Genomic DNA, 25,476 nt, shown 5'->3' on the forward strand with positions numbered 1-25,476 from the left:
TAGCCCACAATGAGTGAAGTTTAATGGATTTGTCGAATAGATTTGTGAATATGGGCAAATCTTTATCATAATCAAATACCATTTACAATTACAAAAGGTAAAAAAAGAAGAAAAGAGAGAGGGGATGAAATTGCAATTTCATCCTGTTAGTCATGTGGATATGCAATTTAGCCCTTTATAATAATTCCCACTTTAATTTCATTTTTAATTGTATAGATATAGATAGATATGAATTTTGACAAGGGAAACATTTTGTTAATTTTTCGAGAATTGGTTAAATTTTTTTTCACAATTTGACAAAAAATAAAATGTTAAGTGATATAAAAATTAACTTGAAGGACTAAAATTACAACTCCTGATAACTAGCAGATCCAAATTGTAATTTTACAAGTTACGAAAGGTGAATTACTTTATAAATACCAACATAACTTGGATACTCTCCCATACAGAATGGGTTTCAAGCCTTTGTCGTCCCTCTGTCACTTGTTTGCCATTGCTATCTCTTTTCTACCGACAAAATATGTAGCTTTCGAGGAAGAAAAGCCACTGAAAAGCTGTGATTTATTCAAGGGAAGCTGGGTTTTTGACGATTCTTATCCACTCTACGATGCATCGACTCAGTGCCCTTTCAACAACATCGGACTCGATTGTCTGAAAAACGGGAGGCCTGACAAAATGTACCTTAAATATAGATGGAAGCCGATTGATTGTAACATTTCCAGGTACATTGTTGTATCTGAATTTCTAGGAGTAGAAAATCGAAGGAGACCATATTGAAAAAAGGAAAAAAGAAGCATGTTTTTTAATTGGATTATATATAATTTAACAGATTGTGTACATAAATTTGGGATGACAGGTTTGATGGTAAGGTGTTTCTGGAAAAAATGAGAGGAAAAAAGATAATGTTTGTGGGGGATTCACTGAGTGCAAACCAGTGGCAATCACTGGGGTGTATGCTTCACTCAGCACTCCCAAATTCTAATTTCACCTTAGACTCGCGAGGATTGATCACTACTCTATCCTTTCCGGTAATATCCAATTTCTTCCCTTAAGATGATCATGCATGTGGGATTTTATTCATATTTGGATCGCCACGAATCTTTATGTTTCTTGGTTGCTAAAACTTTAATTGTTAGTGTGGTAACAAAAGATCCTAGGACTGGAGATTAGCACTTATTGAACCTTTTATCTTTCAACGAATTAAAGGAATATGGAGTTTCTATCATGTTCATGAAAAATGGATTCCTGGTAAGCCTAGTGAACCGCACACTCAAGCTTGATACACTCAGAGGCAGCGACCTGTGGATCGGAGTCGACGTCTTAATCTTCAACAGCTACCACTGGTGGACACACACCGGCCGCCTTCAGACGTAGGGATCGAAAATATATTCAAATTAATTTTTATTTTATTTTAAAATGAAGTAACTAGACTTAATATTGGATGGATCGATGCAGATGGGACAATTATCAAATTGGTGACAAAATAATCCCGGACATGGATCGAATGGTGGCATACAAAATAGCTCTGACAACTTGGGCTAACTGGGTTGATTCCAACATCGATCCCACCAAGGTTGCTGTTTTTTATCAAGGAATCTCTGCGGTTCATTACAAGTTAAGATCATGAAAAGCAATCCATTATCATATACAACGCTATTTGCTCATGAATTCTTGGCACGACTTAATACAATCGTGATGATCAGTGGCAGCGAATGGAAGGAACAATCAAAGAACTGCATCGGGCAAACGACTCCGGTTGAAGAGGGGGCCTACGGCGGGGAAAGACCTCCGGGTGATGCGGTGGTGAGGAGCGTGTTGAGTAACATGAAAAATCCCGTATCTTTTCTGGACATACTATTTCAGACTCAATTGAGGAAAGATGGGCACCCGTCGGTGTACGTGAGCGGAGCGGTGGATTGCAGTCACTGGTGCATTGCTGGTGTACCGGATACATGGAATCAACTTCTCTACACTATTCTTTTACAGACTTTAATATTATAAGCTGCAGAAGAGCACAATTAGTTTAACTATGGAGGTGTTTGCCGATCGATTTCTGCTCAGTTATTGTAGACATGGTTTTAATAATTAAAGATAATTTTCTAAACATTTTTTGGATAATTTGGTGTAGGTTAACCTCGAACTCACATTTTACGTGATGATCTTTAATAGTATGAACAAAAAGTGATAATTGTAGGGTATATAAAAAACTATGGGGATGAATTTGTAGTTTTAAAAGTTAACCGGGTGTAAATGTAAGTTCAAGACAAACCTGATGGGAGGTTTGTGTAATTTTCAAAGTTAGTTAAAGTTTTTTTAGTAGTTATGATAAACAAAAGAAAATGAAAATTAATACGTAGGATCAATTATTGAAATATATGTGGATTTTCGGTCTAGAGTTTTGAAAGTAATCTTCTGGTTATGCTGCTAGAGATGGAGTGATTTAAAAAATTTTGTTATTCATTTGGTGAATTTTTTTAAATCTAATATTAGGTTTTGTTTGGATCAAAGGGTTCGGATTTGAGGAAAATTTCAAATCAATCAAAGAATTTGAAACTCATGAATTTCAAACGATCAGAGTAAGAATGAATTTGAAATCGAAGAAAAAAAAATAATTGGGTAATAGGAGGGATTTCAAAAACTTTTACTATAATTTTCAATCAAATAGATTCGGTGAATTTGATGCTTGAATTAGAAATCAAATCCACTCAAACATTTCAATTCATATACAACTTAATGATTTTACACAATAGAATTCGATGTATAATTGCAAATTGGGAAAATGAATCGTGAGAAATTAATTGGGAAAGCACAAAAACCAGCCACAGGGAAAAAATTCAATGACATCGTCTAAGTGGAAAAAAGATATTCTCTGTAAATAAAAATTTCTGTGAGACGATCTCACGGGTCATCTTTTGTGAGACGCGTCTCTTATTTATGTCATTCATAAAAAAATATAACTTTTTATGCTAAAAGTATTACTTTTTATTATGAATATCGATAGGGTTGACTCGTCTCACAGATAAAGATTCGTAAGACCGTTTCACAAGAGACCTAGTCTTCTCCATATAGCATAATCAAATGCCAGTATGTATTAAAAATTATATAATCAAACTAAATGAGAAGAACAGACACGAGTGAATAAACTCGTGAGTGATTTTTCTCAAAAAAAAAAAAACATCTTAAATTTTCAAGCTTAAAAAAGTTTATGACAAGAATATAGGAGATTTAATAAATAGTGATATAAAACAAATTGAATAAATCTCTTGTGAAAAATGATTAAATTGAAACTTTTATTATTATAATTAAAATTTGTCGACATAAAATACTAAAATCAAGATATATAAGTCCAAAATTACTTTTTTCCATATATAAATTTACTTATCATTTGAATTTTGGGTTAGCTAAATTTAGTTATTATTTGACTTTCTAAGAGAATAAGAAAAAAAAAATAATGGAAGGACACTTTAGATTACCCTTTGACTTATATTTTATATGTTAAATTATAAAAATATAATTGAATCAAATTACATTTCTTTTTTTTTTCTTTTTTTTAAATATATATATAGAAATTGCTGCGTGACGTATCAGTTTTCTCTCTAGATTTAGAACTTCTATTTTTTTCCATTTTCGAAAACGGAAGTTCTGTTTTCACCACAAACCAAATTGAAATGAATTTTGCTTCATTCCTCTGAACAAAACCCAAACAATTTATAAATATGGCGACCTTCCTCCCAATTTCCATCTCTCACACCTCAAAGCCCTCGTTTTTTCTTCCCGATTTCTCTTCACCCACGTCAAAACCTTTCCTTTTCACCTTAAATTCAAACCCCAACAACTCCAGTATCAAGAGATGAATGCCAACCAGCATTCAAGCATCAAGCGCTGATATTGATCCAGGCCTGCTGCAACGGGCCATTCATTTACTACAGTCGACGCCGCCCACGTGGCAGAATGCCGTGATGAACAACTTATTGATCTTTCTTCTGGATTCCCCGATTCTTGTGTCGCGGTTGTCATTTACCGGTATCGCTGCGGCGTTCTTGCTTGACACCCTTACTTGGCACCCTTTGGCTCTTCTGGGTTCCTTCTTGTGGCCTCATACTTTGTCATTGTGAGCTAAGGATTCAATCTATTTCAATTTTCTCTCCTGTACGCATTTGCAACTTTGCATTCGTCTCCTGAAAACTTAGGTGCCATCACGGGTTTCATGTGTGATTATTTTATTGGAATTTGGGATGTAAACTTTATTTAGTCATTATTTGGGCCCTTCGCGTTTGGAGGTTGAGTTCGAGCCAGCCGAACAAGTATTGATCAGCAGAAGTTAATGCACTTTTTTATTAGTTGATATGAATTGATCAACCTATAATTTACAGGGAACCTTGGTAACAAAAGTGAAAATGGCTCAAAAGGAGGCTTTGCCGAGAAAAGAAAAGGAAGGAGGGGAGCAATCATGTGTGTGATCGCTGCCCAGATTGCTAATTTTGGTGAAAGTATCATTGGCGCCGCACTTAAAGAGAGAGAAGGATTTCGATGGGTTAGTAATATCATCATTATGCTGTGATCTCATTTCATGAAATATTGCTGATTTTCGTGTTTTCTCTCTCTTTTTTTCCCTTTGATTTTAAGCTAAACAACGATGCTGTCAATGTAATCAACATATCGATGGTGAGCATTTTAGCCGTGTTCATGCAGCAATTGGTAATAAAAAATCTTGCATAGGAACAACAGACTCGAGATAAGTGGTTACTCCGCAACTCAAATGCATAATTGATGAATTAGCATCCAGAGGTTTTAGCTTATAATGCTTGCATAGATTGAAATATTTTTGACCCCAAGAAGAGGATAGAGAGTAGAGGATATCACCTTGGAACAATCTCATTTTCCTCGAGACATGTTTTTAAGTTAGAACTCTACAACTATGATGTGTTTACTTTTCGTGATCGGATATCTCATTCCTTCGTTCGTGACATTACACGATTGAATTCAATAATATTTGAACAAATGGCGGAATTCACTCGTCCGAGATGCAGAAAGTGAAGGTTATCATTAATATAGCTGTGGCGTAAGAAAGGAAATGCTGCTAAAAAGGGACAAAACAGAACGTCCAAGATTTTTCAAAATGTTAAGATGATTAGCTCAAGTTGCATCTATGATCTAACTAGCAAATTAGAGGGAAGTAAAAAAAGTTCTGGATATTTTATGCAGCTTTCCATTGTTTCCAATTTATACATGACACCGGCGTTTTCAGAACAAACCATTTTCATCCCATTGGTCATATTAAGTTGCAAATACCTACTATCCAACTTGATTTCACAACCTTCGACACTAGAACAATAAAAAGAACATCAAACTTACAGACCAAAGCAATCATCACACAACTAATTGTCTGCAGCAACAGAATGAGGCGAGAGGCAAGAATTCTATGCATCCCTATGAGCCAAATATCATGGTAGATGTGAATGTTTCTGCGTAAATGTCAAAACTGCCGCCTCCGTTTTGAGTAAGCACGATGATTGAAATTCTGCAAGGTTGAGGAGCATATGTCAGGAACAAAGGCAGCAGAGTCGGAAGGATCCTGGTAAGTTTTAGGGCATGAAAGTCCAGATGCTGTTGGTGGAGAAGGAATCTGTGGCACTGTCCAAAATGTATCCGAGACATGTTCTATATATTCATCACCATCAAATTCTCCATCAGCAACTTGTACGGTAGGGGAGTAATCTGAATCTCCAAACTTCCCACTATCTGCCTGGAGAAGTTTGGTCACAGAAAAATAATGTTAGGCTCTAAATCACCCCGTTCCTATGTATTAGTTAAAGTCATATTGCAAAAATCATAAAGAAAGAGGGCAGAAGTAGCGTTTGATCCTTGCAAGATGATACTGAGTTAAAAACAGAGGTGAATCCCTTTAAACTATAAATACTTATGAGCTATTAACATATATGATTCCGATTATTGGGGATGGGAATTACATAGCAAATAAATTGGTGGGAAAAAAACATGCTCGAATGCTATGTTAAGGGTGTTTTGAGCCCCAATTCACATTTTTTTAAAACATGTCAGTCCAGAGAAAATACTGCGGTGAAAAAAACATTAAACACATGAACCGTGGTCCGTGGAGACTGCTAGAGTTCAAGGTTTTTCATTTTTTGATGGCGTGATCTTGCAGTTGTGCGAAAAGCAACATCACAAAGAGTAAAAATGGTTTAAGAATCGAAAATATATCACAAACCTGTGCAAATATAATCCTGAAGCCCAGCATGAATGCAGTGGTATGGAAATTAAAAGCCCAGTTTTGATTTACATCCTAAACAGATACCATCAGAAGAAACTACTCTGAAGATGAACGACATCATCCAAGACTGTAACCAAGAATACTCGATGAAGGACACAACACGAAAAAAATTTGCTAAAACTAAGAGTTAATCTCCAAGCCAATTGACTCTCTTATAAAAAACGCCAGCATCAAATATTACTAATAAGGATTCCCAAGAACCAACAAGCACTATTGCCAGAGCTGTAAGTCAACTAATGCACCCATCAATATAGACCAACAAAGGAATATGTGCGTGATCAACATAGACCGGCGGAAGTATGAACTGCATTGTATATATGTAAGGATATCTAAGGACATGGTGATGTGGAGATAGATTATGCAAAAAGCATACCTTAGATGAGCTATTGTCCATGAAATTGTAACTCTGATTGAAATCACCAAATCCAAGAAATTCATCCAGCTGCCAAGGTGAAATATTTCCAGTTACAGAAACACCAGCATATGGAGGCTTTAACGATGAATCCCCACCTATGCTAACTGGGACAGGTAGATTTTTACTGGATTGACCAATTGATGAGACTTGGGTTGTCCTCTGCCTCTTTGGAAGAGAAGATTCCGGGTTAGAGTTTTTTTCATTGGATTGAGTCTTCCCCGAAGATGGAGATGGACCAGGTTCAGTAGCTTCAAGACCTACTTTCACTCCAGTGAGCAAAAACCTCTGGTGCAACGACACCGAGGAATTTGCAGTATGTATGGCAACATCGCATTTTCTACAAAGCAGAGCTCGGTCCTCCAGACAAAAGAAATAGCCAATAGCTTCCTGCACAATAAATCAACATCAGAATAACATGGAAAATCATAATATCCATTGATCAAAGTCAGTCTAAGGAAAAATATATTTCATCTGACACCTAGAAATGAAAGAAAAAGAGTGTCATGCCATCTTTTAATTACAACGGTTCGAAGCCAATGCTCTATTTCCATTATTTTACACTTTCAAGATAGCATTTTGATCTCCAGGCATGGAAATAGACTGTCAATAATTAATAGATTAACCTCGTCAAGAAATAGTTCTTGCATCCAAGCTACATGATTGAAGCAACAGGCCAATCGGACCTAGTGGACATATATATATCTAACTTCATTTATAGGTTAACTGAGTGAAGAAGACACATATCATTTATCAAACATAGTGCATAATTATCATCACGAGAAAACACGTAACTTTCACGTGATAAGAAAAGTAAAGAAGATCCAGTTAGTCCATCCCACAGAGCCAGTTATACGACAAGTCAGTTATAATCTGGCGACACAAGAAAAAGGACAGTAGACATCCATCCCGACCAATTCGAGTTTATTCCCCTTCCCGCTCTCAAATGGTACGATTCAATGATGCAAAAGGACCAAAATAAATTAATTCTAAATATTCTTCTCCTTTCATTCACTGCAGAGATGAAAGAGGACATAAAACTCAATTTCCACAGGAATTTAAACAGGGTCTGCACAAATCAAATTGTGTGTCCTAAAATGAAGTGTCAACGATCCTGAAGGCAAGTGTGACCTGCAAGCAAAAAAAATATCTGTCCACCAACAGGTAACTGCTGAGTTGAAAGCATTGAACACCTAGACCATAGTCAAGACGGCAATGCTGGGACTTTAATCTTCATTTTTTACTGTACATACAATTTTTTGTAAAAATAGAAATGGTTCAAGATTTGAATATGCCAAAATTATTGGAAGTAACTTTAACTAATGAGGTTAGTAATGACTAAAATTGTTGATATTTATTCAAATGAATTGTTATTCAAGCATTCCAACACCATAATTCGATAACACAAGATGTCATGGAATCAGGAGCAGACCCATGGAGGTACCGAAACAAAAAGAAGGGGCTGCCCGATTAAATTTGGGAGTCAGTAGGTATGCCACTGTATGAAATGGAGTTCACCATATTACACAATGCGACTCAATTCCACATACACATTTTATCTACAAGTGGAAAAGGACAGATAATCCCATGTTTTTCCTGACCATGCTTATCTGTGGAAACCACTTATTGTAATTTCTTTTAGAATTAGACTGAAATTCAATAACCACAGAAGAGAATAAATAAAGATCTGAACCGAATAAAATATCTGAACAGCTCACCTCAACTAGCACCAGACAGTATTAAAAAAAATCTCAAATACACCCATCTCTCAATGCCCATTGACAAAATATCACACCTCAACAGCTGAGCACTGATTATTTCAATTATAACAATTCCAGGATAGTTATCAATTCGAGTCGAACTTCAAACAAAAACCCAACATCCACACACCAAGAAATAATGGTAATTCAATTAAATGTCACCGCCTAAACACAATACGATGTACTGATTATTACAACTCTAAAAAAATTCAGAAACCGGGAAACACGGGCCTCAAAAGTGTAACACACCACGCTAATGATCGAACCTGACAAATATCACACTTGGGCATCTGGGTATGCGAGCCAGTGAGCGGGACCCTCTGGTGCTTACTGACGAGCTTGTTGGCGCTGTGAACTTTCTGATCACAGTCCCAGCACAGCGCCGCCTCGTCCGCACAGCAAAGGACGTTCGCCTCCGCCGCCTCGCAAACGTTGCACTGTATCTTCATCCTACTTTACCTCAAAACTACTCTAAAAGCGAAACCCACACCCGAATTCTAAAAAGACATCAAAAGAAACGAAAAATCTAAGGTTGGTTTTGATAGATGAAGCTCCTTCAACAGAGGGAAAGAGGGGGGAGGCTCGGCTAGTATAGTTCAGGGATCCATTTTTTCCTTTCTTTATTTATATATATATATATATATATATATATATATATTATTTTGAAGTGTATATATCTTAAGTATCTGTTAATAAAACAAGATACTCAAATAATAACTATTTTTGGTGAATTCTTTTTTATAATTTCAAAATTGTATTTTTGACATTTATTTAGTGTTATAAGTGTTTTTGAATTTTTATTTTTTATAACTATAAAAAATAATTATACTAAATTTCATGTTCTATTTAATTTAATTTGTTAAATATTATAATTAAATAAAAAAACTTTGAGATCAAATTTTGTGCAATATTTAATATTCACGTTTTAGATTGTTTTAGTGCATTATTGTATAACTTATATTTTGATTCGTGTGTGGGTGTCAGTGAGTCGGTTAGCCAAATAAGCTCGTGTGGCGTTGCGTGTGCATATCACCTCAAAATATATAAATATTTATTATTAAAATAAATATCATTTATATTTTTTTATGGTTTATAAAATTCACGTTGGTTTATTATTATTAATTTTTCATATCAAAAAATCCATATTACTGAATTATTTAATACAATATATTCAAGAATAGGTCTCTTATGAGACGATATCACGAATCTTTATCTGTGAGACGGGTCAACCCTACCGATATTCACAATAAAAAATAATAATTTTTCATGGATGAACCAAATAAGAAATCTGTCTCACAAAATACGATCCATGAGACCGTCTCACACAAATTTTTACATAGATTCTGTGTGCTGGGTGGTTGCATCTACGTATTAAATGAGCAAATTTAATGTAGTACTTTCTATGTGCCAAATATTTATTATCTTTAAATAACTTTTAGTTGAAATATCTTTTTTTTAATAATTGTATTTAAGGTATATGAAAATGAAAATATCATGCTAATCATTTGCTTCTATACTTCAGACAAAATTTGATGCGAATGATAACTCGTCAAATGATCACGTATCTTTGTTGTATTTAATATTCGATTTAAATTTTATGAATGATTAGAGTCATAATTTATTATCTTATTCATGTATAATAATAATATAATTTAATTAAATTTTATAATAAACATAAATATTTTTTTTATCGTTATGTAATATTAATAAAATTTGTACATCCCAATATTTTATGTATCTTGTAGAATAAAAAGTTAACTAAAATTTTATATATCCCTAAAGAAATTTTTATAAACTTTTTGTTATTTTATATATTTATTTGTGATAGTAGAAAATTATGTCAAAATTTTAAAATATCAAATTCGTAGTTGTTTTTTCAAAAAGAAAATTTATAGTCGTTGTGTATTTATGGAAAATTTTTTTGGTCATGTATATTTTGTTTATTTGCCATTTTGATTATTTATTTTGTAAAATTTCGATTTTAGTACGTTACTTATGTTTTTTCTACCATTTTAGTTTTTTTCTATTACGTGAAATCAATAAAACGATAACACTCTCGATTAAAAAAAAACTAAAATTGTTATTAAAAAAATAACATATTAAAATTAAAATTTAACAACATACACAATCAAAATTACAAAACTAAAAATATAATTTTCTCGACATTTTATAATAATCAAAATGTTACTAAATAAGGAAAGCAAACATTAATGGTATTTTATACTCCAAACCTTTGACCCAACCCGATTGATAAACTCGGGTTTACGTCAGTGGCAAATTTCGACAAATAAAGCGGATCCAGTTTTTTGGGGTGTAATTACCAAAAGAGAAATTGGTTTCAATCAAATCCGAAGTCCATATCTGAACAAATATTCCAAACCCTAGCCTTTTAACCTGTTTCGGATCCTCTCCCATCGGACTCCGCCGCTTAATTCGCCATAAGCCGGAATATCACCAGCAGGTACGATTACGCCTTACATGTTTGGCCCGACCCGAATTCACTTTACGTGGATCCGGATCTAATACTTTTCGTGTTCTTTTATTATTCTCAACGTTCGAATTGTTTTCCGTTTCTGCGGCTTACTTGGGAAGATTTGTTCATAATTTTTATTTGATTCGGTGCTATAGTGCATGAATTTATTTGGAGTTGTCTTGTTTTTGGATCAAATTAATCGAAGGAATGTGATTTTTATTTGGGAAAAAAATAACGGAATGTAACTCCTGAATCGCATATGGCCGGAACTGGTTAAGTGAAAAATTATTAGTTTTACTACCTATGTGCTCACCTTTGTGTGCATGCGCGCTTGTGGATTTGTTATGTTAGAGAATCTTCATTGATTCGGCTTCAATCGCAATTGACGATCTTTATACCCTTTTTTTTTCCACAAAAGTTTTTGTGAAGGCTCCATGAAAAAATATATATTTTTTAATGAAAAAAATGCATCACGCAATAGAACTACTGTTTTTTTATGCATTCGGTGCGAGGTGTTGAGTGGAAAGCTCCGCTATTTTATTCATTTCAGTTATTATTAAAGAGGAAGTAAAGTTCTTTAAAATTTCCGTCTTCTCTAAAATGAGATCGACAGTGACTGAAGCTCATCTCAAAATTGATGCCAGATGAAATAGATATTTCTGGTACAAAGCCCGTTTCATGGAAGTAACAAATGAGATCCCTGCCAAGAAAACAAAAAGGTTGACTTCTGTGGTGTGGAATCACTTTGAAAGAGTGAGAAAGGCTGACGCTCAATATGCTGTTTGTCTCCACTGCAAAAAGAAATTGAGTGGATCCAGTAACAGTGGTACGACTCATTTAAGAAATCATTTGGTGCGATGCCTGAAGAGATCCAATTATGATGTTTCTCAAATACTTTCCGCCAAGAAGAAGAGAAAAGAAGGTACTCTTGGTCAAAGCAATCTTGGTCTCGCAACTATCAACTATGAAGAAGGGAAAATAAAAGATGAAATTTTAAGTCCTATTCCTCTCAAGTATGAGCAGGAACAAATGAAAGATGAAATTAATCAATCAATCAGTCTAAGAAGTATTAGGTTTGATCAAGAGCGTAGTTGGTTGGATCTTGCTCGAATGATTATGATACACGGTTATCCCTTGGCCATGGTGGATCATGTTGGATTCAAGATATTCGTCAAGAACCTACGACCCATGTTTGAATTTAATAGCAATGCCATTGAACTTGACTGTATGACAATCTATGGGAAGAAGAAACAGAAGGTATACGAGTCCATTCATCAAATACATGGTAGAATAAACCTTTCAGTTGATATGTGGGGTTCACCTGAGAGTTCTGAGTGTATATGCTTGACAGCCAACTACGTTGATGAGGACTGGGTGCTGCAGAAGAGGATGCTTAACTTTGTTTCATTAGATCCATCTCACACTGATGATACACTTTCAGAAGTTATTATTAAGTGTTTGACAGACTGGGTTATTGACCATAAGCTGTTTTCAATGACATTTGATGATTGCTGGGCTTATGAAGTTATGGTTTTCAGGATTAAAGATTGGTTATCTCAAAATAGACTTCTTCTAAAGAATGGAGAGTTATTTGACATGCGATGCATTATACATCTTTTGAAATCCACTGCCCAAGAGGTCATGGAAGAATTCCGGGACGTGACAAGTAAAATTCGAGAGAGTATAAGGCACATTGAAAGTGAACAAGCAATCCTTGTAAAATTTAACGAAATTGCTCACCAAGTAGGCATCAACAGTGACAAGCGATTAATTCTTGACCGTCCAGGGCTGTGGAATTCAACATATATGATGCTTGATGCATCAATAGAATACAAAGGTGCTCTTTGTATTATGCAAGAGCATGATCCTGCATACTCAATGGCTTTATCTGAGAAAGAGTGGGGATGGGCTTGTTCTATTGTAGGTTACTTGAAATTTCTCTTTGAGTTTACAAATGTTTTTATGGGGAACAGATGTCCTACTTCGAACATTTTTTTCCCAGAGATATGTGATATGCACATTCAGTTGATTGAGTGGAGTAAGAACCCTGATGATTTTCTTAGTTCCGTGGCCCTGAAGATGAAGGAAAAATTTGACTGGTATTGGAGGAAATGCAGCTTCGCTTTAGCCATATCCGCAGTTTTGGATCCTCGTTTTAAGATGAAGTTGGTCGAGTACTATTATAGACAGATTTATGGAACTAATGCTCCAGATCGCATCAAAGAAGTTTCTGACGGCCTTAGGGAAGTTTTCAATGAGTACTCAATGCGCTTAACTTTGTTCGAGGAAGATTCAGCCAGGCCTGGTGGCAGTATGCCCAGTACTAGCAATGGTACTAGAGACAAACTCAAGGGCTTTGACAAGTTCCTGTATGAAACATCACAGAGTCAGAGCACGGCATCAGATCTCGACAAGTATTTAGATGAGCCTGTCTTTCCTCGTAATTACGATTTCTGCATACTGAATTGGTGGAAAGTTCACACTCCAAGGTATCCTATCTTATCAATGATGGCACGCGATGTTCTTGGTATTCCTGTGTCCACTCTTGGACCAGATGTAGCATTCAGCAACATTGGCAGAGTGCTTGATCAGTATCACGGTGCTGCAAATCCTGATATTAGAGAAGCTTTAATGTGTGGGCAAGATTGGTTAAAGATGGAACCAGAAGGTTTTGAAATTTCCATATTTATTATGTTACAATATCTTCTTTCTCTTTGCTGTCCCGAGTAATAAATAAACCTTTTTCTTTGTCCTACAGTCACTGTAACTTTGAGCAGTTCTCCATTACCACTTTCCGTGGAAACAAGTTGATGTTCAATAAATGGTATGGTTCATTACTTCTGTTTTTACTTTTATATTTCCGAACGCCATCACGGGCGAAATTCTGAATTTGTAGTATCCGTTTATTCTTGATTTCTTGTGTAGATTGTTTGACGGTGAAGAGAATCATGCCATCTCTTCCACTTTTAGCAGAGATATTGTCATAATGGACTGCATGAAGTTGCTTTTCTTCTCTAACGACTTGGTATTTTTCTTGTAAAACTTGAGGGCATTGGTTAGGGTAAATGCAAATCTTGATTTGAATTAGACTGACAGTTTATGTATCACTCGTTTGTATTAACAATGCTGAAAGAAATTTTATTCCTTGATATATTTCTTTTTTTTATCTTTAATATTTTGTATTTCTAGACATGAGGATAATCTCGAAATTGATGATATGATCTCTTATAAATTCAATATGTGATATAAGACTATATTTTGATATGACTCGTAATATCTTTAAGATATGATATCATATCTTAGATATATCACAATATCTTTAAGATATTATCCTTGTTTTAAAAAGAGTTTGTTTCCTAATGAAATTGGTTTTTCTATGTTAAATAGGACTCAAAGGAGAAGAAACAAAAGTGTGAGAGAGTGACGATACAGAGCAAAAACTTTCGGAGAGACAGAGATGCATTTGTACGAAGAAAAGGTTTTCTGATTGAAGCCATCTCGTGATTGATAACTTGTTGCTGTGAAGTGCTGCCAACATCCGAAGACAACACCTAATCACCGTGTTGATTAGTGTGTGGAGTTTTGAAGATTTTTTTCACTTCTCAGTTGATGCATCCTATGTATTTTGGTTATACGGTTTGTTAGAGGTTTTGGATGCAATTTGTTACTCGCCTTAATAAGGGAGTTGTTTTATTCTTTCACTAGTATTGGTTTTTATAAACTTACAAGTTTTTCTAGTGAATTATTTTGCCCTGAGGCACCGCACAAGTATTTTATACTTGTGCATAATTTACATCTCGTATCTCGTATTATTATCATTATTCCAGCTACGTGTAGGTGTGTTAAAATCATAATTTCCGCTGCATGTTGTCGTGGGTGTTACAACACTTACGCACAACACCTACATTCTGATACACACAACACTCACTCTCAACTCACACATACACTGTGGAAACAGAACTTCCAATTGGTATCAGAGCTTCCACTTGACGCTACTAAGTGAGATCCTGTTTTGTTTTGTTTTGTTTTGTTTTCAGAGTGAAAAGGAATTATGGAAGGATCAACAAATACTGTTTTTAGGCCTCCCGTGTTGGATGGATCAAACTATGCATTGTGGAAAGTAAAGATGAGGGTTTTTATTAAATCCATTGAAGAAAGAGCTTGGCAACGTGTACTTGATGGTTGGAGTCCACCAAAACTCGAGGATGCTGATGGAGACACACGGCTCAAACCTGAAAGTACATGGACTGTCGATGAAGTGCAAACTTCAAACTTTAATTCCAAGGCTCTCAATGCTATATTTTCATCTGTTGACACAAGGATGTTTAATTTAATCACCACTTGTGTATGCGCCAAAGATGCTTGGGAGATACTCCAGAAGCACTGTGAAGGATCCGCAAGTGTGCGTAAGACTAGGCTAAGGATGGTGACATCAAAGTTCGAAAGTTTGAGAATGGAGGACAAGGAGTCTATTCTTGAGTATGATAGCCGGTTGAGACAACTTTCTAATGAAGCTCACAGTCTTGGAGATCCCATGTCCAATGAAAGATTGGTGAACAAAGTTTTAAGATCTCTACCTGAGAAATTTAATGTCAAAGTTTGTGCAATTGAAGAATCTAAAGACACTTCAACAATCAACCTGGATGAATTAATGAGTTCCCTCAGAACTTTTGAGATGAATCTTGATTTACAAAAGAAGGATAAAGGGAAGACAATAGCCCTTGAAGTTTCAACTGACTCTTATGATGAAATCCTTCAAATATCTAAAGAAGTGAATGAATCTGATTTAGGTGAAGATTCTATCTCTCTAATTACTAAAAAATTCGGTGATTACTTGAAGAAAATGAGAGAGAAGAAGAAAATTGGACAAAAATCTGTGTTGCCCAATATCACCACTTCTGCAAAAGCTCAAAAGTTTACTCCTATGAAAGGACAATTTCGACCAAAAACTGAATTGCAAATCCAATCAAATGTCAGAAATTTGGACTCAGTACAATGCAGAGAGTGTTCTGGATTTGGACACTATGCCAATGAGTGTGCCAATCGACTTCGAAGAAACAAAGACATTGCTGTCACTTTGAGTGATGAAGAGTCTGATGATGATCAAGGATCAAGTGAATCTGAAAATCACACATCGTTATCTTCTGTGATCAAGGAAAAACGCTCGATGCAAATCAATCCTTTGGGTGTTGCCATAGGTGTTGCAATACCTGGCCGCAACACCTCTTCGAATTCAGTATGTCTTAAATCTACAACCCTTGCGGAGACAAGTCAGTCTGAAACTCAAGAGGTAGATGATGATGAAGTCACTCTAGAAAGTGTGCAGACGATGTACGAAGAATTATATGAAGACTGGATCAAAAGAACTAAAGGAAATGCAATTCTCTCCAAAGAGAATGCTGAGTTAAAGTCACAAATTTCACGACTTGAAGTAATCTTAAGCAAGAAAGATTTGGAATTATGCAAAGTCAAAGAGGAACTTGGAGAAGCAACTCAGATTTTTGCCAAGATGAATTCAAGTTCATCCAAACTTGATTCACTTTTGATGATTATACAAAATGACAAAGCTGGACTTGGTTATCCGAACAGTCTGTTCGAAATTGGAGAATCTTCCAATACTGAGAGAAAACCAACTGATTTTATCAAAGGAAGTGTTGAAACCTCAAATGCTACACAAACTGAAAAAGGTGCTCCATCTAAAAGGCAAATATCTACCAAGAAGTCCAAATCCAGAAAACGCCACTTTATCTGCCACTATTGTTTTAGACCTGGTCATATCAAACCCTACTGCTTTAAACTGAGAGATGATTACACGAGATGGGAATCAGAACAGGTGTTGTATAACACCCGACGCAACACTGCCAACAGAAAACCGACGGTAAAAAGGGTTTGGGTACCAAAGGCTAAGATTCAATGTTCCGTTATTTATACTTCATTAAAGACTAACATTGCAGGAATATGGTACTTTGACAGTGGCTGTTCGCGCCACATGACAGGTTCTAAAGACCATTTGATTGACTATGTTGAACTGATGAGTGGTCATGTGACATATGGTGGTGGTGCTAAAGGAAGAATTGCTGGCAAAGGAACCTTGAATGTTGATGGACTGCCTAATCTACACAATGTGCTTTATGTCGAAGGGCTTAACTCAAACTTAATAAGCATAAGTCAACTTTGTGATGACGGTTTGCATGTTAAGTTTGATAAAGACAATTGTGAAGTGTTTAATAATTCTAATACTCGTATTTTGACAGGTACAAGGTCTGCTGATAATTGCTATCAACTTGGAGAAGACTTAGTATGCAATCATTCAAAGGTGAGTGAATGTGGCATCAAAAATTGGGAAATGCAAACTTCAAGACATTAAAGAATCTTGGTAAGTACGATGCTGTGAGAGGTATGCCTAATTTATCCTCTGGAATTCCGTATGTTTGTGGTGCATGTCAAAAGGGTAAGCAAACACGTGTTCCCCATCAAGTGTTGCAACACTTTGGGACAACACGGTGTCTTGAACTCTTGCACATGGATCTTATGAGTCCGATACATTTGATGTTTTCAAGAAATTACATGCTAAGATTACTAATCTACATAATCTGAGGGTTTTTAAGATAAGGACTGACCATGGTAAAGAATTTGAAAACTCACAATTTATATCATTTTGTGAAAAGAGAGGGATAACTCATGAATTTTCGGCCCCTAAGACTCCTCAACAAAATGGAATAGCTGAAAGGAAGAATAGGACACTGCAAGAAATGGCTAGGGTCATGTTAAGTTCAAAGAATATTTCAAAGAGATTTTGGGCCGAGGCCTTGAACACAGCATGTCATATTTCAAATCGTGTGTACTAAAGGAGTGGTTCTACTATGACATCCTATGAAATCATCATGGGAAAGAGGCCGAACCTTAAGTATTTTCATGTCTTTGGGTGTGTATGTTATGTTTTGAATGACCGAGACCATCTTGCAAAGTTTGACTCTAAAAGTGACAAATGTTTATTCGTTGGTTATTCATCTAATAGTCGTGTCTATCGCGTGTATAATATGAGAACAAGAACGACTATGGAGTCTATTAACGTTGTTTTTGATGATCTTGCAGATCTAACGGGAAAAACAATCGAGGATGATATTGCTGGGCTGCTGAACGAAAGTGAGACACTGCCTAACACAGATGTTGCACCCGGTGTTGTAACACCGGAGACAACACCTGCACTAGCAGAATCAAATGATGAACTAGGAAAGTATACTGAGAATGATGACAGTGTAATCAATGAAGAGATTGATATTCCCAGCAAGGTTCAGAAAAATCATCCATCATCTCAGATCATTGGAGAAACATTTGGAGGAATGCAAACGAGAAGAAAGGAGAAGGTAGACTATCGCAAAATGATGGGACTAGTATGCATGACTTCTGTATACTCTTAAGTAAGTCAGTCTTGTTTTGTTTCACTCATGGAACCCAAAAATATAAATGAAGCCTTAAAAGATGAATTTTGGGTTGATGCAATGCATGAGGAACTTGAACAATTTGTTAGGAATGATGTGTGAGATTTGGTTTCCAGACCCGATAATGTGAATGTTATTGGAACCAAATGGATCTTTAAAAACAAAACTGATGAATCTGGAATTGTTGTGAGAAATAAAGCTAGGCTAGTGGCTCAAGGGTATACTCAAATTGAAGGAATTGATTTTGATGAAACGTTTGCCCATGTTGCCCGGATTGAATCGGTTAGACTTTTACTTGCTATTGCATGTTATATGGACATAAAATTATATCAAATGGATGTGAAAAGTGCCTTTTTGAATGACATCTTGAAAGAAGAAGCTTATGTAAGCCAACCTAAAGGATTTGAAGATCCACACCACCCGAACCATGTCTACAAGTTGAATAAAGCACTCTATGGACTTAAACAAGCTCCAAGAGCATGGTATGGAAGGCTTACTGAATATCTGCTTGACTTAGGCTTCAAACGAGGTGAGGTTGATAAAACCCTTTTTATTCAAAAATCGAAGCATGATATTCTTGTGTGTCAAATTTATGTGGATGACATCATTTTTTGTGCTTCTTCTCAAAATCATGTCGATGAATTTGTTAAATGCATGTCTACCACATTTGAAATGAGCATGGTAGGAGAATTAAGTTTCTTTCTTGGATTGCAAATTAAACAAATGCATGATGGTATCTTTCTATGTCAATCCAAGTATGCCAAGAATTTGGTGAAGAAATTTTCTACCGAGAACACTAAACACATGAAAACACCAATGGGGTCGACTGAAAAATTGTCCAAAGACGATGTTGCTGCAGGTGTTGACAACACCCAGTATCGCAGCATCATAGGCAGTCTTCTTTACTTAAGTGCAAGTCGTCCCGACATCATGTTTAGTGTTTGTTTGTGTGCTAGGTACCAGGCTGATCCTAAAGTCATCATATAAAGGCTGTCAAAAGAATTTTGCGATATATATCTGGAACAGTTGACTTAGGTTTATGGTACACCAAAGAAACAAACACCAATTTAGTGGGCTTTAGTGATGCTGACTGGGCTGGAAACTTAGATGATAGGAAAAGTACCACGGGTGGGTGTTTTTATCTTGGTAACAATTTGGTGTCATGGTATAGTAAAAAGCAAAATTGTGTATCTCTGTCCACTGCTGAATCTGAATATGTTGCAGCTGCTAGCTGTTGTTCACAACTTTTGTGGATGAATCAAATGATTAAAGACTATGGTTTCAACAGTGACACCTTAATTGTATACTGTGACAATTCAAGTGCAATTGATATTTCAAAAAATCCAGTACAACACTCTCGAACGAAACACATAGACATTAGACATCATTTTATTCAAGATTTGGTTGATAAGGGTACAATTCGAATGGAATTTGTTGGAACAGAGAACCAACTGGCTGATATCTTTACAAAACCATTGGATTTTGAGAGATTTTTCAATCTTAGGAAGTCTCTCAGCTTGTGTACAAAATGATCACTCACGGATGTTGTCCTCGGTGTTACAACACCTGTGGACAACACCCAGTATGCATGTGCATTTTATTTTTAGGATGCTAGACATATTGCATACATCCTGCTTTGTGTGAAGCCTGTACAAGTTTAGGATACTGAATGGCGTGCTCTCAGTTGTGAATCAAACTTTCCATCAACATTCTCCAAAGAATGGTGTGTGCTCAATCTAAGTCATAAAGCTGTTGAGGATGATCGTGTACCACATGATCTTGTCCAATGTAGATAATGACTTAGAAAATTCTTGAGCAATATGGTGAAAAATAGAAAAGAGAATAAAATAGAACAAAAAAAAATGTTTAGAAGAAAATGGAAAAAGCTACCTAGAGGAGTCCAATGAAGACCGTTCTTCTAGTGTGTGAGCTACCACTTCTAAGTCAAAATACAGATGGAAAAAGCTACCTAGAAGAGTTCTATGAAGACCGTTCTTCTAGAGTGGGAGCTACCATGTCTGAATTAAAAATGTTCAAGAAAGTTTGAGTCCAACTTGTGAGTGTTGCCAAGAGGTGTTGCCAACACCTAAGTACAGACTGATCACAGTTTGATCACATGCGTGTGCATTTCATTTTTGATAATACTTTAGGCATAAATTTAAGTCATTCATACTGTTGTTTTGTGAATTCATCATGTCCAGTGGGCTACCAGTTTTTGATTCATGAAATTCGAAGAACACCCTAACCAACGTAATTTTGAAATATCTTGATTGCTAATTGTTTGTGGGGTTAATTCGATCTATTGCTGACTGGTTACTTGAAATAATAAGTACACTGGTTCAGAATGTTACCGTTGGAGAGGTGTGCTTAAATATTTAGGGATAAATAAGGAACAACTTTACGGCTTACTATTTTCCCTCATATTCTAAAATCTCTCATACCCTAACTATTTGTTTTCTTTTTCGCGCAAAAGTATCTGTGTTCTTCGTAAATTTCTGTCTTCTTCGAACTTCCCTACTTTGCTATTCTCTATTTCGCAGATGGCTGGCTTTGATCCTCAAGACATTAGGAGTGAAATGGCTGCGAGCATGGGCGACAAATCACCTGACACAACACCCACAGCCGCAACCGATGTTGTGGGCATGGAAATTGTCGGTGTACCAGAAGAACCAATCCCGCTGGAAATGATCGCTCCTGGTGAACCTGGGAACGAAATCACTGTCGAGAATCCCCCAAATTTTGAGGCCGTGAATAGAGCCTTTCCCCCTGCTCCTATGCGCCGTAAAGTCAAAGAGACAAGCAGGGTTCGATCCTGACTTTGTCCCTACCAAGAAACCAAGGGCATCCACCGTCCCATTTATTCTGGACCCTGATTTCTCATCTGGAGATGACTCCAATGATGATGATTTTGAGTTGGTGGCTCGCCCCAAACCAACTATTGCTGCTAAGGAATCTGGTTCTATTTCTGGTAGTCAAAAGCCAAACCCATTCACGGATTCTCATGAAGCTGCAGAAGAACAATCTCCTGGTGAACCTGAAGATGATGAACAATCTTTGGCAGAGTTTCTTGCTCAGCTCAAAGAAGATAAGGCCGCCCGAAAACAAATGGCTAAGGAGAATGAACCTGACTCAGAAATGATGAAGGAATTCGAGCAAAACCGGCCTGGTGCCTCTGATGACTCCTCCTCATCGTCTGTATCTGACTTTGAATCTGAGGAACAAGGTGATGATGCATCTGAGGACATTGACTCTGAATCTAGCGAGTCTTCTGAAGATGATGCTACTGATGTTGCTGCCGGTGTTGAGGTGGATGTTGACAACACCGAGCACAACATTGACTCTGCTGACTATGATGTGAGTAAGTCTTTTTCCCCCAAATTTTATTCTGAGGATCCCTTGGCATTATGGCCGCTGTTTGTTCAGAGAGAGTTGGTTGAGGAGAAAAATATTGATGTCACTGCCTATGGGAAATACAACCTGGTTGAGTTTCTCAAAAACAGAAAGTTGCTATCCACAGTCACCACTGTTATGCCCTACTGTCGCCGTGCGGTGTTAGAATTCTACTGTAATCTTCTGCGCAGTGTTGGACATGAGGAATCGGTGAAGTATGGGAGAGTGTTTGTTCGGGATCATATCTACAAGTTCTTCCCGTCGGTGATCAATGAATTCTACAACACTCCGGATCTTGAGGAGGCTGACGAGGATCTTGACATACATGCTGTCACCTCTGTGCTCACCGGAGGTGTGATCCAAGTATTCCCCGACTATCCCAAGAAGCTGAGCGCTGCTAATCTCACGTCCTTCTACTCTGTCCTACATAAGACCTCCATTTGGAATTGGACCCCGTCAACAAATTCCACCACTGTGACCAGATCTGAAGCCCTGGTTTTGTTTAATATTGGCACTGGAAGGGCCTTTAATTTTGGGAGGTTGGTGTTCAGGACAGCATTACAATATGCTGAAGGGGACTTCAAGAAGACTAAGCTACCATATCCCTCACTGATCTACGGGATCTTGGAGTCTCAAGGGTTCATTAGGGACATTGATGAAGATCTCTGCCTTGTTAGAGACTCCCTGAAGATTTCTCCTGTGTATTTCAAAGGCAACAGACAGATTGATCTGCCGTGGGTGACTTCCAGTGTTGCTCCGGATGTTGGCAACACTGATGATACAACATCTGAACATGTGCCTGAGACAGCTGAACAGCCACCTATAGATGTTCCTCCTACTGGTTATGTCCCACTGTCTATCTCCTACATTCAAGCTCAGATTGCCTATGGTCGACAACAGATTGAAAATGCCAAGAAAACCATTGAACATTATGAAAATCAAGTGGCTGACTATGAGCTTCTGCTGGGTGAAAGTGCCCATTCTGGACAAAAAGGGGGAGTAGATACAGATATAGCTGGAACCAGTTGAGCAAAAATGGCTGATGATGATGGCAGTAACGAAGGATAATGAGATTTTGAGTTTTTTTTTTCTCTCTTGATGATTTTAGTATTTTAGTTGTCCTTTTATTCTCTCTGATCTTTGTCTCTCCTGATTAATGAACTATTTCGGTGTTATGATCTGAATGTTGCAACATCTAACATACAACACCTGTGTGAACTGTATTTTTCATCAGGGGAAGGCTTAACGATAGAATTCAGGGGGAGTCAACTAAAGTTGGCTGAGTCACTGATTTGCTAACTCAGGGGGAGCTGAGATGTACAACCATTTTTGGGTTGTTTTGTCCAGAAAGGCAAAAAGGGGGAGATTGAAAGGAATTTTATTCCTTGATATATTTTTCTTTTTTATCTTTAATATTTTGCCTTTCTAGACATGAGGATAATCTCGAAATTGATGATATGATCTCTTATAAATTCAATATGTGATATAAGACTATATTTTGATATGACTCGTAATATCTTTAAGATATGATATCATAATATCTTTAAGATATGATATCACAATATCTTTAAGATATTATCCTTGTTTTAAAAAGAGTTTGTTTCCTAATGAAATTGGTTTTTCTATGTTAAATAGGACTCAAAGGAGAAGAAACAAAAGTGTGAGAGAGTGACGATACAGAGCAAAAACTTTCGGAGAGACAGAGATGCATTTGTACGAAGAAAAGGTTTTCTGATTGAAGCCATCTCGTGATTGATAACTTGTTGCTGTGAAGTGCTGCCAACATCCGAAGACAACACCTAATCACCGTGTTGATTAGTGTGTGGAGTTTTGAAGATTTTTTTCACTTCTCAGTTGATGCATCCTATGTATTTTGGTTATACGGTTTGTTAGAGGTTTTGGATGCAATTTGTTACTCGCCTTAATAAGGGAGTTGTTTTATTCTTTCACTAGTATTGGTTTTTGTAAACTTACAAGTTTTTCTAGTGAATTATTTTGCCCTGAGGCACCGCACAAGTATTTTATACTTGTGCATAATTTACATCTCGTATCTCGTATTATTATCATTATTCCAGCTACGTGTAGGTGTGTTAAAATCATAATTTCCGCTGCATGTTGTCGTGGGTGTTACAACACCTACGCACAACACCTATATTCTGATACACACAACACTCACTCTCAACTCACACATACACTGTGAAAACAGAACTTTCAAATGCCATAAGTTTTCAGGAAAGGGGGAGATGTATATTATGCTTTATCTTGTTCGTATGCGCCTGCAAATATGGCTTTGTATGCAGTAGTTCGTCATTGGCCTGTGTTTGGACCTTAGATTTAGATGTGAAGAGAACAATAATTGTGAATGTACTGAAACATATACCAACTAGAAATGGAATTTATCAAATTTTACTGCCACGAATTGCAGGCTAGAAAGTAAATGTGGTATATAGACCATAGAGGATGTATTCAACCTTATTGTCAGTATCACTTTTTATTTCAAAAATAAAAAGAATGGAGATTTCATGTGGGTAGGGATGTAATCGAGTCGAACCGAGCCGAATTCTTGAATGTTTGAGCTTGGTTCGTTTATAATCGAGTCGAGCTCGAGCTTTATTTAACGAATATATGCATGGCTCATGAGCTTATTCAAGCGTTTATCGAGCCTAAACAAGCTTAATAAATATGAATTATACATTTAAATTTTCATTAAATTAATTAAAAAGTAAATTATATATATAAAAAAAATATATTATTCTTATTAAAATTAGTAAATTTATTATAATAAATAAATTTAATAGATTTTTCTATATATTTCATAAATAATATGCAAAATCAATAAATCAATTACCAAAACTATTATTTTTTCATCTAAAAGATTACTCATGAACTTACCAACGAACATCTTCACGAGCTAACGAGTCGAATACTGTAAAGCTTGAGTTTGGTTTGTTTATCTTAGCATCATTAAACAAGCTCAAACGAACTTTTATCGAATCGAGCTTCGAATAGCTCACAAACGATTTGATTCGTTTACATCCCTACAAGTTGGTATATCTCGACCGGGAGTGCAGCTGAACAATTGGGAGCAGCGTGAAGAAGTTTTCAAATTCGGAGTACGCGAAAGTTGAAAATAAGAATGTAGTTGAAGACCTCGATAACCATTGATCAGAGCACACTAGGCTAGGCATCAGTGGAGTTGGTCAGATTTCATCACTGATTATTTAAATATTTATTTAATTGGTATTGTTTTCGAGGTTTATGAATATCTAGTTTGAAAAAATGGGTTTTTTATTTTTTATTTTTAAAAAGCGTACAAAGTTTTTGGAAAGGAAAAAAATAAAAGTTACTGTAAGTGCTCATTAATGGAAACTTTTATTTGATTTTTAAATATGGTAGAGCAGCATTTAAGATTTTCAAATAATATTATGTTGCGTTTACTATACTTAGAGATTTTAAAAAAAAATTTAAAAAGAAAATAAAAATGAGATCAGGATAATTTAAATTTTGGTAAGTAAGATAAATTTAGATTAGTTTCAAATGGCTTCAAAAAAAAAAAAAAATCAAAATTCTCTGATTTATTGTTGTACACCTCTGACACAAGAAATTTGCATGCATGAGAGAAAATCTGAGCAGAGAGAAAATCTGCATTTTTCCACCATATACAGCCACATGCGAAAGAAAATCTGAGCAGAAAGAAAGTCATCGAT

The 25,476-nt window shown here is 36.1% G+C and overlaps 4 protein-coding genes and 1 pseudogene across 8 annotated transcripts; 4 read left to right on the forward strand and 1 right to left on the reverse strand.

Annotated features, from left to right (window-relative positions):
• The first annotated feature begins 450 nt into the window (after window positions 1-450).
• Window positions 451-2,068, forward strand: LOC142518499 (protein trichome birefringence-like 42). The gene is made up of 5 exons (XM_075621283.1): window positions 451-722; window positions 857-1,028; window positions 1,207-1,370; window positions 1,456-1,614; window positions 1,704-2,068. The coding sequence occupies exons 1-5, from the start codon at window positions 451-453 to the stop codon at window positions 1,999-2,001; spliced, it is 1,065 nt and encodes a 354-aa protein (XP_075477398.1). The 3' UTR covers window positions 2,002-2,068.
• Window positions 2,069-3,616: 1,548 nt separating this feature from the next.
• Window positions 3,617-5,018, forward strand: LOC142518205 (protein VTE6, chloroplastic-like; annotated as a pseudogene).
• A 223-nt stretch (window positions 5,019-5,241) lies between these two features.
• LOC142518204 (B-box zinc finger protein 22-like) lies at window positions 5,242-9,078 on the reverse strand. Its single transcript, XM_075620926.1, has 3 exons — window positions 8,731-9,078; window positions 6,666-7,094; window positions 5,242-5,746 (listed from the first exon to the last, which is right to left on the reverse strand). The coding sequence occupies exons 1-3, from the start codon at window positions 8,911-8,913 to the stop codon at window positions 5,477-5,479; spliced, it is 882 nt and encodes a 293-aa protein (XP_075477041.1). The 5' UTR covers window positions 8,914-9,078; the 3' UTR covers window positions 5,242-5,476.
• A 1,619-nt stretch (window positions 9,079-10,697) lies between these two features.
• LOC142518410 (zinc finger BED domain-containing protein RICESLEEPER 1-like) lies at window positions 10,698-24,213 on the forward strand. Of its 5 annotated transcripts, none has more exons than XR_012813543.1 (5): window positions 10,698-10,925; window positions 11,488-13,605; window positions 13,696-13,761; window positions 13,863-14,051; window positions 23,976-24,079. XR_012813543.1 is itself a non-coding variant. In XM_075621193.1 (4 exons), exons 2-3 carry the CDS (start codon window positions 11,616-11,618, stop codon window positions 13,746-13,748), a joined length of 2,043 nt encoding a protein of 680 aa, XP_075477308.1. In that variant the 5' UTR covers window positions 10,699-10,925; window positions 11,582-11,615; the 3' UTR covers window positions 13,749-13,761; window positions 24,195-24,213. The 5 variants fall into 5 exon arrangements, 2 of the variants coding, with proteins under 2 accessions (XP_075477308.1, XP_075477307.1); XR_012813544.1 differs by having other exon boundaries at window positions 11,551-13,605; XR_012813542.1 differs by having other exon boundaries at window positions 10,699-10,925; window positions 11,582-13,605.
• LOC142518500 (uncharacterized) lies at window positions 14,989-18,358 on the forward strand. The gene is made up of 4 exons (XM_075621284.1): window positions 14,989-17,122; window positions 17,192-17,253; window positions 17,298-17,388; window positions 18,033-18,358. The coding sequence occupies exons 1-4, from the start codon at window positions 14,989-14,991 to the stop codon at window positions 18,356-18,358; spliced, it is 2,613 nt and encodes an 870-aa protein (XP_075477399.1).
• Window positions 24,214-25,476: the final 1,263 nt, after the last annotated feature.

Source organism: Primulina tabacum, chromosome 11, assembly GCF_025594145.1.
Source record: "Primulina tabacum isolate GXHZ01 chromosome 11, ASM2559414v2, whole genome shotgun sequence".
Lineage (NCBI taxonomy): Eukaryota > Viridiplantae > Streptophyta > Magnoliopsida > Lamiales > Gesneriaceae > Primulina > Primulina tabacum.

Coding starts and splice junctions, on each gene's coding strand:
- LOC142518499 (XM_075621283.1), top strand. CDS start 451: ATGGGTTTCAAGCCTTTGTCGTCCCTCTGTCACTTGTTTGCCATTGCT. Junction 1,029..1,206: donor TCACTACTCTATCCTTTCCG/GTAATATCCAAT, acceptor AACGAATTAAAG/GAATATGGAGTTTCTATCAT. Junction 1,371..1,455: donor CACACCGGCCGCCTTCAGAC/GTAGGGATCGAA, acceptor GGATCGATGCAG/ATGGGACAATTATCAAATTG.
- LOC142518204 (XM_075620926.1), bottom strand. CDS start 8,913: ATGAAGATACAGTGCAACGTTTGCGAGGCGGCGGAGGCGAACGTCCTT. Junction 7,095..8,730: donor CCAAGTGTGATATTTGTCAG/GTTCGATCATTA, acceptor TTTATTGTGCAG/GAAGCTATTGGCTATTTCTT. Junction 5,747..6,665: donor TGGACAATAGCTCATCTAAG/GTATGCTTTTTG, acceptor AAACTTCTCCAG/GCAGATAGTGGGAAGTTTGG.
- LOC142518410 (XM_075621193.1), top strand. CDS start 11,616: ATGGAAGTAACAAATGAGATCCCTGCCAAGAAAACAAAAAGGTTGACT. Junction 13,606..13,695: donor GTTAAAGATGGAACCAGAAG/GTTTTGAAATTT, acceptor TTTGTCCTACAG/TCACTGTAACTTTGAGCAGT.
- LOC142518500 (XM_075621284.1), top strand. CDS start 14,989: ATGGAAGGATCAACAAATACTGTTTTTAGGCCTCCCGTGTTGGATGGA. Junction 17,123..17,191: donor AAGTCAACTTTGTGATGACG/GTTTGCATGTTA, acceptor GTATTTTGACAG/GTACAAGGTCTGCTGATAAT. Junction 17,389..18,032: donor TTGTGGTGCATGTCAAAAGG/GTAAGCAAACAC, acceptor ATGATCTTGCAG/ATCTAACGGGAAAAACAATC.